Genomic DNA, 17010 nt, shown 5'->3' on the forward strand with positions numbered 1-17010 from the left:
CGTCATGTCAATCTTTCATTCTAGAGGGCGTTTCCCGAAGCGGTACACTTCCGGTATGAGGGGTGAATCAGACGGAAGTATCACACAGAACCATCAACACAGAAGTAAACAGTTGCGTTTGTTTTGTTTTTGTGTCAATATCTTAACAAGTATGAAATGAGAGAGTTTATGAAAGCCTTCGCTTTGATGCTGTGGCCTGTTTGTGATGTTTTCAGCTGGAATTTGAATGTATGAAGGTATCTGTGTTCAAATATTTCATCTTTTCCACCAGATTAGCACGAACATTAGCATGGCCTGACAAGCGCATCCAGTGTGCTCTTATTTATCTCTGTGTTATATATGATATGACTCAGATATAATGTTAGTCGTTTTAGTGTGCTGTAAGAAGGCATTCATGACATAACTGACAGAATGATAGCGTTTATTAATATAAACACGTTAACTTGCTGCATGGCTCGTTGATTATTTTACTATAATTTTATGGCAGTTTCTTTGTGAGCTGCGAGTTTTATAACACAAAAGGTAACATGTTTGATGGTGTAAAGAAGTGGTTAAGCTATTCCAGTTTATGTCTTGTTTTGATGACTGCTGTTTGACTGAAATCATCATGATGACAGCTAACACAGACTCTCTAATGTCCAAGAATTCACTTCTTGCTTGTGACGAGGTTCAGTCTACAACACTGACAGTACACATTTGTAAACAACCACACAAATGTGTGTGTATAGACACTCAATGAGTGTAAACAAAAGCAAATACAAATTAAGTATTGAGCAGCAACAATATAGGAATTGACTATAAATCATATACATGCATACACAATATAAGCACATATTTGAATGATATCACAATCACGTGCACAGTGTCTATCTGTTTGTTTCATTGAATGTTTATATGATAAACATTACCGTAAAGAACAAACCTATAGCCTGGAAAACAGGTTTATCCCATATCCCTGTTTGGATCCCTCATGATTTGTGTACTCATGTTGTCTAACAGGATTTTTGATTCCTAAACTTTGTTTGATGTATATGATTGATTTTTATTTTGTTATAATTGGATGTATTTTTGGAGGGTATTTTGCTGTTCATGCATTATTTTTTCAAGGCTTGTCATCTGTGTCAAATTAGTTTTCATAGAAATTGCAACGTGTGATTGTGACTTATTTGTGATCTGTGTCTTATCTCCAGGCAGGCATCCATGTCCAACCATGGAGAGGAGAAAATAACCCCTAAGAGAAGGAAAAGAAGACGTTGCATTGCTGAGGAATCTTCAGTCTCGGCCTCCGACTGAAGGTCGGCACATCCGGAGGAGAACCGGAGAGCGTCAGAGGGGTGAGAGCGTGGAACGCAAGATGGCTTTTCTCGACAACCCCGCCATTATCCTGGCCCACATCCGGCAGTCCCACGTGACAAGCGATGACACTGGGATGTGTGAAATGGTCCTGATCGATCATGACGTGGATCTAGAGAAATGTCACCCGTCTGCGGCGTCCGTCGGTGGAGGGTCATCGGGGGGTTCTTTTGGAGATGGCAGCGTCGGAGGAGACGGCCAGACTTGTGACCTCTCTCAGTCTGTCGACATCACTTCCAGCTGGGACTTTGGCATTCGACGGCGCTCTAACACAGGCAAGTTGCTTTCTAACTCTTGTACGAGAAAAACTCTTGTTTTGCTTCTGGGGCTTTGGATTCAGCTGGGTGGTGTTGTAGGAGCAAAATTATGTTTGGTTTGGAATTGGATGATTTGTTGGTGTAGGTTAAGCCTGTTAAACCTTTTGGCACTAAGTGTCTGTTGCCTAATTTAGCTCTGCATAATCAAATATAAGCTTGCGTGCTTCTACTTCAGATTTCTCATGCTGTCGGCCCAAGATAAAGTTGTTGTCAGTATCTCTGATCCTGTATTCTGTTTGTTCCTCTTTACATCAGTAATTAAGCCAACATGTGGCTTGGCTGCTTATCTTATATGGGTTTTTATCTAAATGTATTTATGCTGTCTCTGTACATGACAAGATTTACAGACAAACTAAAATCAGATCATTCAATAACAATATAACAAAACCAGCATTGTTGCTAGATGCTGTATTCTGTTCCTGTAAACGATAATGGCTTTTTGTTGTATACAATTTTTAACAGTGATTCTCATTACTTTCTCTTTGCTGAAAAACAGTAATTGTTGTTGTCATACAGTACAGTATTGCAAAATACAGTTAGTGAGGAACTGAATTTGTTGTTAAAATCAGAAACCAGCCGAAACCTTGGAGAGCAGTGCATAGTGTATTTATTGAGTGTAGACAGTCTAGTCCTATTAGACCAAAACCTTATCTTTAAAAGCACTACATTAGACCTTAACTTCACTATAATCTTTTACTAAATCTAAAATTCTGAAGATTTACAAACCTCTGATGGTGAACATCCTAATAATTTTGTTTTAATAATTTTCTTAACATAAATAATATAGTTTTTATCATTTGTTGATTATTTATTTTAAAGGTGTTAATCTGGGACAGATTGGTTTGTTGGCTGAGGAATAAACTGACTGAAATTCATTTGTTCTCTTTAAACCGTTTTGTCAGCAAGGCGCAAGATATTTTTGTAATTGCAAACTAGTTTTTGTTGCTAAAATGTTTTTCTTTATGTGCTGAAATGTGATCTTGTTTATGTTGTTAGTGCTGAAACCGTCTATAAAAAGATTTTTTTGTGTCTAGTACGTGTCTAGTAAACATGCTACCTGTTATATTTTACTTTTGAAACATATGACCACAGTCAGTAAAAATAGTCAAAAATGGTCAGATGCTTGCTGTCACTGTGGCTGTACCCGGGTGATTCTCACGAAAACTTGGTTTTAAAAATGTCAAGCATGAAAATGTAAAAATTGCTTAAATGTACTTTTTTTCCCACCAGACATTGAAAAACAAATTCTGGAGTAAATGTGAACATTAATTTAAAAACGTTTACTTATCATTTAACACTTTTTGTAACATAATTTAAAAAATGAGTCCTAAAAAATCTCATTACCGCAACAGTCAGAAGACATCAACACTGACATATTTTCAAAATGACATGACAAACCTGAAAGAACATAATTTGGAGATTCTGCACATGCATTTAAAATAAAAGTATTATGCTTCTATTAATTAAATTAACATTTAATAAGCATCTGTTGCAGTAATGATAATCAAAATGTCGTGTAAGCATTCTGACAAGACAATATTTCAAATTAACTGTAAAAAAATGATCTTACCTGGTAGCCATCTTGAAGTAACTGGTCCATGTGCTTGGTCACTCAAAATCAAACTTTATTAAAATTCTGTATGTGTGCTTAAACTGTTCTCAAAAAGTGTTGCGGAGGATGAGAACATCAGGCATGGACACATCATTTTCCTAATTTTTCTTCATTATTATTATACATGAATATTCAGTAAATATTTTTTCTGTCATCTAAAGTAGTCTAGCAAAACATCCATTTATTTTTTTTTCTTAATATTTTTGTGTTAATTTGATTAAATTACAACATAACGCATGTTCAAACACAGCCGGACACATTGCGGTAATTAGAATTTTAGCAGAAAATGAGATAAAATTTACAATTATTAATTCTTATGTTGAAATCACACATTGTGCAAGGTAGAACACAGTATTGTGTTAATTCTGATGCTTTTTAATGTTACTATATTACACATTTTAAAGCTAAAATAATTAGTGCCGTGGTGTTTCAATGGTTTCGTGAGAATCACCCATCCCCTTTTAAAAGGTCCTAACATCACCAGAGGGTACAGACATACATGTGGTACCAATATGTAGCCTTCCTTTGTGGTTATAAATATGCACTCTTTGGTATCAATATGTATTTCTGAAGTAGTGTTGTAACGGTACCAAAATTTCAGTAGTCAGTACAATACTAGTAAAAAATTTTGGTTCTTGGTACCAGGTTTGGTACCCAAAGCAAACACGCGCTGTTCATGTGTGTGGTCGTCACAAATTGCGTCTTCTTGTTGCGTCTATGAAAAGTTCTGACTGATAACCTGAACCTGTTAAACAGTGCATCAGTTCCGGGTGGACCCGGTTCTACAGTGGTTCCGGTACTTAAGTAAACCTGGTAACGATGACTTATTTTAGTATTAGTATTTAGTATTTAGTATTTTAGTACCGAAGACCCTTTAGGTACAAAGGGCCACAATGACAGCTAGAGACTTTTTTGACATTTGACAATGTAACAAAGGCATGAGTTCTCGTTATGTGTGTAAATGTAATAATGTTCTGCTTTCCATAACACTTTATATTCTGTGTTCTAATCATTTCAAAACTCCTCTGATTTATTTATTTATGGAGTCGATTAGTTTCAGTCAATTTTTGCACCTCTAGTCAATGCATGATAGATGATTAAGTGTAGAAAGACAGATGAATAATGAGATTGATCGTTATATTGGGGAGATTGTTCTAGAGCTTTATCTATTCCTCCATAAAGACACATCTGAACAACTTTCCCAGGACGACAGGACGGTTTCGTGAGAACCGAGCCGGCTGGTAAGCAAGTTTTCAGAGTGGGAAACAATGCTGGATTATTGAAATAAAAATCTTGCTCAATCATAAGTTCAGGTATTTGTTGTGCGATCACAGGAGAATATTCATTAATTTAGAAACTATTTGTCATTCTTAATGTTTTTATTTTTCATAATCCTTAGTAATTTTTGTGTGTGTTTGTGTAATTGTTTTTGTTTCTACTGATGGCTGTACACATGATGGTTTCTGTGGTTCAGGGTTCATTTTATCACCTATCAAATGGTCTGTCACATCTGTGAGTTCACATAATGGCTGTTATGTTGTTTATAGGGATGCATCAATAGAGAAATTGACTCTGATAATTATATTTTCACAGTGTTGTGTCATGTATGTTTAATCAAATAACCTCAGGATTTTGACATCAGGTGATATGAGTCAGCATCCATTGAGAACTGTATTTGTTTTACTAACATGATGTTTCATGCTTTACACTATAATGAGATGAAAGTTTGGTCTGTTTATATAAAGCTCAACGACTGGAGCGTCTGAGGAAAGAACGGCAGAATCAGATCAAGTGTAAAAACATCCAGTGGAAAGAAAGAAGCTCATCTCAGTCAGGTACAGTCGTTGAAACAGGACCCTGACATTTCAAAGTCAAATTCACATTTAATTTCTTAAAGCCTTATCTCTTGTTTTCTGTATATTGTCTTTCTCTAGCAGACGACTTAGGCTTGCTGTTTGAAAAGAAGGACTTTAAGGATCGATCCCGGAGTACGGGCAGTAAATCCATGCTTTCCCTGCGGCTTGAACAGTGTCCTCAACAGCTTAACAACCCTTTCAATGAATACTCCAAATTTGATGGCAAGGTAAATAGATCATTGTGTATTGCTGGTAATTAATTGTGTTGACTATGGTTATTGCTTAGGACACTGCTAAGGTTTGATGAAAACCTCTGTTCGTTGGCACCGTATGACATGTAAGGTATAAAGTATAGGCGGGTGATTCTCACGAAATCCAGATTTAAAAGGTGTCCAGCATCAGAATTTTTAAAAAGCCATTGAAGCCATTGCACATATAAGATTAAGGTCTGAACTTACTACACGCATTATTTTTAGAGGATTTTAAAAATATTTCCAATAAAATTATTTACATTTTTTAGATTATCATTATCAAAAATGATCATTACCGCAACATGATTTTACATTAAATATATGCATTTACAAACTCATGTTTCGGTAATGAGAACTAAAAAGTTTTCTTGGTACTATGACAAACAAAATTTAAACTTTTATCTGGAGAGAAAAATAAGAACTGCTTACCTGGTAGCCATCTTGAGTGTCACAGTCAATGATGTCCCTTCCAACAATTAAAAAAAAAGTTAGTTCCTTGAGGGCTTAAACAATGATTGAAAATTGTTGCGGAGGATGAGAACATTTTTCTTGGACACATTTCTATTCCTTATTATTGTCTCTACATTTACCAATGATCACCAAATACCACATGTTTCTTTACTGTAAATGTTTATATTATAACATGCACTGAAGCTTTTTATTTTTTAGATTTTTTATTATAAATATTTCCATGTCAAAGAACCCAAATACAGTCATGGACACGTTGTGGTAATGAAAAGTTTCCCCTTAAATGTGAAAAAAAACTACAAAATTGGTTTGTATGATGTCATTTGAAATGATGTGCAAAATAGTACATGAAGAGATGTTTGTAAATGTATGTTTCTTATTTTGATAGCATTTACTTTTATTATCAAAATGTTTCATGACACCTCATAAGTCTAATTTCGTGAGAATCACCCAGGCAGCGAGTTGTTATCGCAGATATTAGCTCAGACAGTGTAATCAGGACCCGACATGAAGAGGAGGGTCTTGTATCAAACTGACTATTTGCATCATAAGTTAGGTGAGGAACATTAAATATCTTTTCCCGCCATTAACAAGTTATTTTGTTAATTGAGAGAAAACGCTTCCCGGCCAAAAAGTTTTTACTGTAACTGATATTTCCACTATTATCCACTAGGTGGCGCTCTTACCCAACTTATAAAACACTGAAGCATTCACTGATCCAAAAATAGTAAAACTCTGATTATGTTTAGATCATCTCTCTGAATCTCATCTCTAACTAAAGTCCTTTACAAAAATGCAATTATCTCAGCTTTTTGCTCAAAATTGTTATTTTTGAAGAAACCTTCCCATATTTGAGAGGTGATAAAAAGGGAACAAGTGAAAGCAGAGGGTCTGTTCTTTTATTTGATATATTGTATGTTTATATATTTAAAGAAGAAAAAAATTCTGGAAGACATAAAAGTTATGTGAACATCATAAAAAATGCTGGCGCTGGCGAGGAAAGAGTTAAATTGCTCATTTTTTGCTCATTTGCACATTCAAATGTCACCAAACACACTTTTTGGTTTAATCATTTGTAAATCTGATGTCAAATATGTTATTAAAAGAAATATTAATATTAAATATTAAACTAATTTGTTATTGTGGTAACGCCACCGTGATATATATATATATATATATTTTTTTCAATCTGAGAGCACAGTAAATATGAAGCCTAAATATTAATTACAAATGGTGACGTAGGGGTGGGATTAAATAAGTTGTCTTCTTCCCACTCCCTTTCAGGCAGAATATGATTATTATATCTGTATATTTGAATATTGTATATTTGTTTGATTGTTATTTTTTCTTTTCTCGTCGTTTTTTTGCACTATATGATTTACCATATTGTCTACTGCCTGGAATAAAAAAATCTAATCTAAAATCTAATATTTATGTTTAGTTTTTGTGTAATATTAAACTGTACATGTCATGATTTGCAGCCGTGTGTTATTAGTTTTGAGCGGTAGTTATTTAAAAAGAACGAACCTTGGAATGTTTTGATTGGCCAATCAGATCAAGCAAAATAATGATAGACTATTACACTTCTTCATGGTCATTTGGAGTCACAAGTTAAATAAAAGTTGTTCTGTATCATTCATAGCATCATTATTAGACGAGCCAATTGCTTAAGAAATTGTCATCCAGCAGATAAGATGTATAAACCTCATTATCATCCATAGCAATGAATGGCAGAGTTATTTGAATAAAAGCGTTTAAATGCATCTTGTTTTCTCTCTGTGAAATGCAGAAGTGCACACTGGTGTCACCACACAGGTTCCTCTGCTGTCTTCATGCATTAGTGCTGCTCCGGGCTATAACACCTTTGCTTAGAAGAGTGCATGTTGGAGATTTTGTGTGGAGTTTGTCATTGTGCATCACTTGCGTTTATTTTTTCAATGCCTGTCACCCTTTGGCTGTTTTTTCTGTAGGATGCACAAACGCTTATTTTACACTTAACTCTTTGTTAAGAATTGTGTAGGTGGCTTTTGTTTACTATTTAAGTGCATGTGGCATTCTTCTTTTTCAGGGCCATGTCGGTACAACGGCAACCAAAAAAATTGACGTCTACCTCTCAATGCAGTCGACCCAAGAAAAGCTTCACCCCATGACGGTGGTCACCATGGCCAACGCTCGGGTTCATGATCTTATCGGGCTCATCTGCTGGCAGTACACGTCTGAAGGTCGTGAACCCAAGCTTACGTGAGTACAAATAAAACACTTGTTTTCACGCAGTATTATATCGGTTAATGCTGATAAAATAAAAATTGTGCAGGTTGGTCAATGGCAATATAAATGTTAGCAAAAATTGTCATAACACACAATAGGTTGTTATTATTCAAGTATTACTATAAAGTACTATTGTTCATATTTAGGATTATTGTTATGAATTGAGCAAATCCTTAAACCTGTAATTATAAACAATTTGACTTACAACCTTCACCAGATAGAGGTGAGCAATTCTAGGATTATGGATGTGACTTTTTCAGCCAAATGTAAAATATAATTTCTCAGAGAATGTACTTTTTTATTTACTCACGTTAGATGTCATTTTAGATAAGGGAAATTAACATGTTAGGGTACAGTGGTGGCCGGTGACTTCTTTTTGGAGGGCGCACGATGTGAAGCTCGTCATGTGTGTGGCTCGTCATGTCAAAATATGTGTTTGGCACGTCATGTGAACCATGTACGTCATGCATCTTGTCAAAATAAGGGTCTGCTGCAGACGCTTTTTGATTTTCAGTATTGGAGGAGTTTTACCTGCAATAACTTTATCATATTTAAACTCAATGCAAATGAAATGGTGTGGTGTGGGTAATATAGATCCAATCTAGTACATCATGAATAAAATATGTTTGGTATCATCCTACATGTATTAGCGACCCTCTCGTGTCCTTAACACATCTCCAGAGACATTTATATTCCTTTCCTCTCTGCTGCTAAAGACAGTCATGACCTTTCCCAGCTCAGTTAGGGATTCCCCAGGGCTTCGTTCTCATCTCCACATTCAATACGTCTCCGAGGTTTGCTGACCGAACAGTGCAGGAATTTTCTCTGGTACGTGGTACAATATGAAGATTTATACCCGGTTCAGATTGAGGAAAGGACGACCATTAAAATGGAGAAGAGAAGACCCCAAAAAAATCTGATTCTCTCTTGGGCAGCTCGTAGCCTCATACAGACAGACAGACAGTCTTGGTGGTTGAGGTTAAACCTGATTGGCATAGCAATGAGTTTTCCCCAGGCAGTAGAGAGGAAGACATGCAGGGCTTGTGTGGGGTTTAAATGAGTCTTACTACCACAATACTCCTGTGAGGAACGCCGCTGAAGATCAGGAGAAGAAAGATGGAAATTCTTTCAGGATCTTTAAATCAGCGTCTGTTCCAGTTAGCCATACCAATTGTGCTAAACTACAGCTATTGAAAATATTAAGAGAGCACTGCAAAAAAAATTAATTTAATGGATGGTGGTGAAATTATAATTTTTGTTTCTTTCTGTAAACTACAATTTTCTGAAATTCCGAAAAATAAATATTGTTTTTATTTGCATGCATTTGTAAATAAATATTTGCAGAAATAAGAACTGAAGTTAAGTAAAAGTAAAAAATTATAATATTTGATGAAATAACCCTGATCTTTATTAAATGATATACTGTATAGACCTGTTTGTTAGGGCTGCATAATGATTAATCGTGACTAATCGTTTGCAGAATAAAAGTTTTTGTTTACGTCAATCATATGTGTATACTGTGTAGAATAATTATGTATATATAAATACACACACATCCATTTATAATTTTAAGATAAAAATATATTTATATATTAAGTATTTTTATAATTATATACAATATAAATTAAATATAAAAATGTATATACACATGTAAATATTTAAATATATAAATATTTGTTATATATCTGTGTGTATTTATATATACATAAATATTTTACACAACACACACACATGTAAACAAAAACTTTTATTCTGCAAACGATTAGTCGTGATTAATCGTTATTCAACTCTACTGTTTGTGTGGCTTACACCCTAAAAAAAAAAAAATATATATATATATAGTATTGTATGCATTGTTTTCATGACAGTTAAGCACATTTACACTTAATTCTGCTTTATTTACAATTGCATTTATTTTTTTATCAGATGCTTCCTTTATCCAAATTGACTTGCAAATGAGGGAGCATTTTGCCAATTTTCATGCCTGTAATGCAAAAATATCTCATGTTTATTTTATTTCATGTCTTGTTTGGACAGTGATTTATTTATTTAGTCTTTCTTTAAAGTGCAGTGAAAAAATAAACTAAATTCAGTACAACAAATACAAGATATATATCCAACATTTATTTCATGTGCTTGTGAAGTATAACTGTTACACAATCTCAGTTGCACAAAAACCTGTCTGTGTGTGTTTGAGTTGTTGAGATCCAGCAGTTTTCTCCTCAGGCTTTCTTAGCAGGAAAGATGGACGATCGGTCCTATGACAGTCAGTCTTTACAGATCACGCCTGACTTTTACAAGTGTGTCACGGCAAATTAAAACACAGTCTACCCAGTACAAAAGCAGTGTAGGCACGTCACTAAAGATCACAAAGCTATATCATAAAGACGCTGAATGAATCGTACAATAGCTTACCGTTAATAGTTTTGTTTTCTTGGTTTTCCTTAAGGAGAGAATCTATTCTAAGACACAGATCTGTATTGAAGTAATCTGGACTTCAGCCAGAGGGTATGGTGTATATAATAGTGCTTCAGAAGGATTAAAACAAAAGGTTAACACTTTCCTGTCTGGTTTTGTTCATTTATCTTCTCTGTGATGCTCTGCATACCAACAGGCCGCTCGGTGAATAGTTTCCTTTTCAATGCCTGACAACATAAATTGTGTCTGGGTGGATCTGTCTGATGTTTGTGTTTTTGTAGCGTGGAGTCAAGCAGACTAATGTTTCCCTGCTTCAGATCTTAAAGAGAGAGAAATACACGTGTTTTCACTAAGCTTTACAGTCATCTGAGTCTGTTACTGCAAAAATGAACAACAAATAAACATTCACATAGCTTTACTGGTTATAATGGGAATGCAATTCTAGCCAAAGCCTAACATCCATCATCTGCTACAAGAAGCTGTATTATTATAAGTGAGAGATGAAGTGGAAGATATCAAATATGAGTGTACATGCTGTAGCTTCTTTATTGTTTTGTGAACTTCAAGTTGATCTGTGTCTTGTTCTCCACAGTGAAAATGTCAACACTTACTGTCTGCACATCGCTGAAGATGATGGCGAGGTGGACACAGATTTCCCACCGCTGGATTCCAATGAGCCCATTCATAAGTTTGGCTTTAGCACATTGGCTCTGGTTGAGAAGTACTCGTCTCCTGGACTGGGACCCAAACAGTCGCTCTTCGTTCGAATGTAAGCCACATTAGTTTCTTTCATTCATAAATAAAGTATTATAATTGCTCAGTTCATGAGGAGGGATTTTTTTCGGTGTGTGTAATGAAAACAGTGTTTATGTTTTAAGGGAAAGAAGCAGTCGATGTTTGTTTAGTGTTGTTTGATAAATCAACCATCACTATTACTGCCATGATCTGACACAAGTATTAAACTTCAATGCGTACTGTTTGTGTTAAAGGCATCGCTGACTATGTTTACATGTACACCAATAATGCCATTATTTCCAATAATCAGAGTAAGGACTTAATCACAGTTAGATGTTTACATTAAACTACAGGAGCTACTACAGTAAACTCTTCACTCCTGTTTACATTTAGTTTTTATTTTCTGATTATTTGCTAATGATTGTGCTCATTATTCACACATAGCACAATGATGAACTCACATATACTGTTTATAACCGGTTTATTACCTAACTTACATTAAATTACAAACATGTTGTTATGGACATATTTGGTTATTCCGTGATGAAGACAGAAATATTATGACAGTGCCTGTAATGGTTTTATACGCTGCTGTGGCCTTATTTGAGCTTTTTCTGGATGAAGGCAGACTGCTGAGTCGTATTGACACAGTTCAGAGAAAACTTCCTAATCTCAAGTTTAAAACGAATTAAGGTTCATGACTAAAACACACGCGCACTGCAGTTAGTGCGGTATAGATGCAATTAAAGCCTTTACAAACTGTGTATACCACCTCTTTTATTACGATTATATTTGCTGCGATTATGAGTTTATTCCCATTATTTTTATTATAGTATTGTGTTTACATGAGGTAAAATATAATCGCAATATTGACAAAATCCCATTATAATCACATTATGAAGGTGCATATAAACCAGTCCCTCCAGAAAAATGCGTTAATGCGATGGCATGATTTAACGCATAATCAATTTTTAAATACACTGCACTTTCACTGCATAAATTGCAGATTTCCGTGCGCAAACTATGCAGGACTTGCATGATTTTATAATCCCTGCATCACATAAATCTTAGCAGAAAGTTGAAAAATGTTGCATTTACTTCACTCAAGCGCAGCCATGTCCCCTGTTGCCATGAAAACTTTATGAAGTGACGTGATTATGTGACGTGAACATCATTCAAAAGCTGCAAACAGTTTTTGTAAGTTCCCGCAGTTTGTGCAAGTTCCCGCAAGTTTTGCGCATAAAATTGCATAAATATCCCGCATATTCCATCGCATTTTTTAAGAAAAGGTGCCGCAAGATCAAGGATTTTTGCCAGCAACAATCACAAAAAACTGCGTTTTTCTGGAAGGACTGATAAATGTGGTTATTGAGACCTCAGGTTGGATGGCCTGTTGAAGAGATTTCAGTCATGCAAGACTAAAGTCTAAATCTCTAAAATCGCATCAACATATTTCTGACCAACAATTAAACCTGACATATCTTTTTGTATTCATATCTCTAGTATCATAACTTTTGTTTCTTAAGCTCAAATTGCACTAAAATACTTTTATTCAAAGTCCTTTCAGCTGTTGATTTATGATTGGTTCTTTAAATTGGAAGGCGGGACTTCCATCGACAGAGGACTGCAGTTGAAAATTAGCCGGCTGGCTTACACTGGCACATTTACATATTAATAAATATATGTTGTTGTCCATATAAATAAATGAAAGAGTGGCCATATTGAGAGTTGCTCAACCTTGTTATATCCAATATCTTTGCTCAGCTCTCTTTATGTTCCTGACATGTTGTGGTGTTTTTGATGATATTCTTCTTTATCCAACAAATTTTGAGAGTAGAGAAAACTTTTTATAATTATCATATTGGTCTGATTAGGGTGATATTTTAGGGAGAAATATTATTTTGTCCATCTGAAATGGTATACTAATTCTTATTTTAGCTTTATTTAAAAAGTCCTCTAACCATACCAAACACAAAAGAAGTTTTACCAGCTGATTTTCTTGTGCTTGTAATATGTCTTTGTCTGTTTAGTGTTATTTATTTATCCGCTTGTAGCTGTTGGCTGGCGTTCAGAGCTCTGCGGGTCACTGCTTGCTCCCTTCATGAGAGGGCCGGTGATGTGGCTCTGCGGGACCTCGGGCGAGAACCGAGCCAGATTTGTGCTCGCAGTGGGCCATCGGGCCGAGACCTCTCCCGCGGGCTCTCTGTTCTCTCTCAGGCCTGACGTGAAGGCTGTCAGAAGCTCTGACCTGAGGCGGACGGGCCAGTGCTGCTAAATGGAAGTGGACATGCAAGTCCTCTGTCCAGAAAGCGGCGTGTTTGCTCCATCGGTCTCTGGCCTGGGGTTGTTTATCTGTTGATGTTGTTGTGTCCATGTGCTCAAACTTGGCCTTCAGCTCTGTTGTATTAAGAGTGTCGCACACTTCGGACTTCAGTTCTGTCACTCTGAATACAAGCTTGAGTTTCTCAAACTCAAGAATTGATAAACAGATATGTCTGTTTATCTTGATACATGCAATAGTGTGAAATAAATATTTAATATTTAGGATCAAAGGGGATTTTTTGTCTGTATGATTACCTGTGGACATGAAATCTAATGTTTTAGTAATGTATGGGACTGTTTACATGACAATGATTTCAAACATAAATAGGACAAATTTGGCTGTTAGTTTACATGACAACAGTGTTTAGGGTCCTGAAAACGCAAACTTTTGAAAACTAGTAAAAGTTTTTAATAATGAAGTCTTGTTTACGTTTAAACTACATAAACATGAATCTGTGATAACAGTGACATTATGCGCACGTGTTCAGTCTATAGGCATGCACGATAGACGGTTTCAGCAGTAACAACATAAACACGCGGCTTTCGTTGTCATCACGTAACGTCCGGTAAAATAAAGTAGTTTATTTATATAACAAGCAAAATAAACCACACAAAGATTACATAGGAAACCAAAACATTTGTTATTTTCGACGAGGTATTTGTTTAAGAGTTCAGTTTAGCAACTAGTCAGACCATTAAACAAACAGAAACCGGAAGTAAAGTTCGGACCAGATGCTTATCGCGTCACTGCATGTGCGCCTGATGAAACCGTCTACACAACAATGGTGGCCTACAGAGTGTTTCCCAACCAGGGGGCCTTAGCAGATTTCCAAGGGGGTCTTAAGATGACTTAAAATGATTAAAAATTGAACAAAACAAGCATTAAAATAATACTTGAATATACATCTGTCTAGTCATTTCAAGCTCTAGTTGATTTTATTTGGAAAAAAATTGAGTGAATGGGGGGCCTTTAAAGCAACACTATGTAGTTTTTTTACCTTTAAATAATGTCCTTAAATTATTTGAGTGATAGAACAACTTTTAACTGGACAAATTGTACTGTTGCTGCAACCTGAGCAGCCTCCTAGCTGCTACAAGCACACTCTGAAAGTGGCGGTGGAGGGCAGGAAACACAGCCCCGCCCCTCCCCCTGCCTGCAGAAGAGTGTCTGATACTAGGCACTGATGCGCTTTTTAACCACATGGGGGAGCTGTAAGTCATTTTTACATGGAAACTACATAGTGTTGCTTTAAATATTGTTGTCGGCAACTAGGGGTATGGAAGTTTTTTTTGGTCTTTTTTAAATTAATTAATTAAATTATAAAATAATTAATTAAATTATAAAATAAAAAATAAAATCGCAAAATATGTCCCAAATTTGAAAATGAAATGCTAAAATAAAAATTAAAACATTATATTAAATTATTTCATTTTCATTTTTAACTTGATGAAGCATCATTCCGGCCAAATTGAAAAATTTAATTAAATTGATGATTTGACATTTCATTTTCAATATAATCTTGAGTCAAGACTGACAATATTAAAATAAAAAGGCAAGCTTGAAAAGGAATCTTTAAATACATTTTTTAAAAGGCTTTTTATTCATGCCCAAGCAATAATAGGTACAAAATTAAAATGTAAAGTTCAGTTTTAATTTCATGTTCTGTTTTTCTTTTTCATTTTCGTTTTAATTTTCGTGTTCATTTTTATTTTCAACTTGTATGCAAATTCAATGTTAGTCAGTGGGTGGGGCTTACTTGCTTAAAAAAAGGGGATTGGCTGAAGCAGTTGTTCAGTGTTGCCAACTTGGTGACTGTGTTGCTTGCCAACTTAGCGACCTTATTGCTACATCTAGCGACTTTTAGACTCATTTAGCCAAACTTAGCGATTGTTTGGATGAATATTAGCTTCACATCTGTACAGATAGGCTACTGTGTCGATTGTACTGGCCCACGAGTGCAGGGTGGCGCTGTCACGGTGAAATGTGCCCTCTGTGCACGGAGCAACATTTAGACAGTACGAGCTTACGCGTGGATGAGATTCGAGTACATTGTTTACATTTCAAAGGAGGATAAACATTAAAAGAGGCTGGTCTGCTGTTATGTATATGCGTATTTTTACACATCTGATTCTGTGAGGCGTCAGTTCAATGTATTGCAGACATACCCAAACAGTCACTTACTTTTAAATGAACATTATCTGTGCTGTCTGTACCACCCCACAAGTATCACCCCTATGTGAGTCTTTCGGGGTCTACTCTGTACACTGCACTGGACACAACATAGGCTGCAGTTCTGACCATAGCTGAAGCGTAAAAGACGAGCTACGCACATAAATGCTGTGCGGTGATGTCACGGCATATAGAAATACATATTTCGTGTTGTTATTGCTAATATAATTTGTTGTTTTAATAATGTATAAGATTACTGCTTACTGGGTGGGTTGTTGTGCTGTAACACCCTACCGCGTGATTTTGTTGCTTCTTCACCGCGGTAAAACAAAATCCCGTACGGTCACAGCCAACAAATCAGCGTTACAAATGAGGACCACTTACAAATACGCAGGGTTTAAAACTGGGCCGAAGCTGAACCCCGTCAGAAAGGCTAAAGTCTGCTCCGGTGTGCCCGCTGCAAAAGTAAGTTACTGGTCGCTGTGTATGTCCATTCTCATGAAATGCATACAAATAACACGCAGTGTGATTATAGTGCTATATGGCAAATTTCAATTTTGAGAGCATATGATACACCAGTCCTTCCCGGATTTCGGCGTATGTATTGCACGATTATCACACTGCGTGATACTGTATGTGTATGCATATGAGAATGACTGATGCCTCACCGGATCAGATGTGTAAAAATATGCACATACATAACAGCGGACCAGCTTCTTTTAATGTTTGTTCCTCCTTTGAAATGTAAACAATCCACGCGTCAGCTCGTACAGTCTAAATGTTGCGTTGCCCAGCTCCATGCACAAAGGGTAGATGCACATTTCACCGTGACAGTGCCACCCTGCACTCGTGGGCCAGTACAATCGACACAGAAGACTATCTGTACAGATGTGAAGCAAATGTTCATCCAAACAGTCGCTAAGTTTGGCTAAATGAGTCTAAAAGTCACTAGATGCAGCAACAAGGTCGCTAAGTTGGCAAGCAACAGAGTCACTGAGTTGGCAACACTGAACAACTGCTTCAGCCAATCCCCTTTTTTTAAGCAAGTAAGCCCCACCCACTGACTAACATTGAATTTGCATACAAGTTGAAAATAAAAATGAACACGAAAATTAAAATGAAAATGAAAAAAAAAAACAGAACATGAAATTAAAACTGAACTTTACATTTTAATTTTGTCCCTATTATTGCTTGGGCATGAATAAAAAGCCTTTTAAAAAATGTATTTAAAGATTCCTTT

At 35.9% G+C, this 17010-nt stretch overlaps 1 protein-coding gene across 4 annotated transcripts in view; it reads left to right on the plus strand.

Moving 5' to 3' along the window:
- Window positions 1-56: 56 nt before the first annotated feature.
- mapkap1 (MAPK associated protein 1) overlaps window positions 57-17010 on the plus strand; it is a 29396-nt gene continuing 12442 nt past the window's right edge. Inside the window, exons 1-6 of one of the 4 annotated variants that reach the window (XM_055198121.2) lie at window positions 57-236; window positions 1191-1628; window positions 5028-5117; window positions 5217-5365; window positions 7926-8098; window positions 11136-11312. In XM_055198121.2, coding sequence (XP_055054096.1) covers window positions 1355-1628; window positions 5028-5117; window positions 5217-5365; window positions 7926-8098; window positions 11136-11312 — 863 coding nt within the window. In that variant the 5' untranslated portion in view covers window positions 57-236; window positions 1191-1354. Of the gene's footprint in view, window positions 237-1190; window positions 1629-4144; window positions 4524-5027; window positions 5118-5216; window positions 5366-7925; window positions 8099-11135; window positions 11313-17010 lie in introns of those variants that run through there. The other 3 variants (XM_055198122.2, XM_073861070.1, XM_055198123.2) reach the window with 3 other exon arrangements.

Source organism: Misgurnus anguillicaudatus, chromosome 22 (assembly GCF_027580225.2).
Source record: "Misgurnus anguillicaudatus chromosome 22, ASM2758022v2, whole genome shotgun sequence".
NCBI classification, from domain to species: Eukaryota; Metazoa; Chordata; class Actinopteri; order Cypriniformes; family Cobitidae; genus Misgurnus; species Misgurnus anguillicaudatus.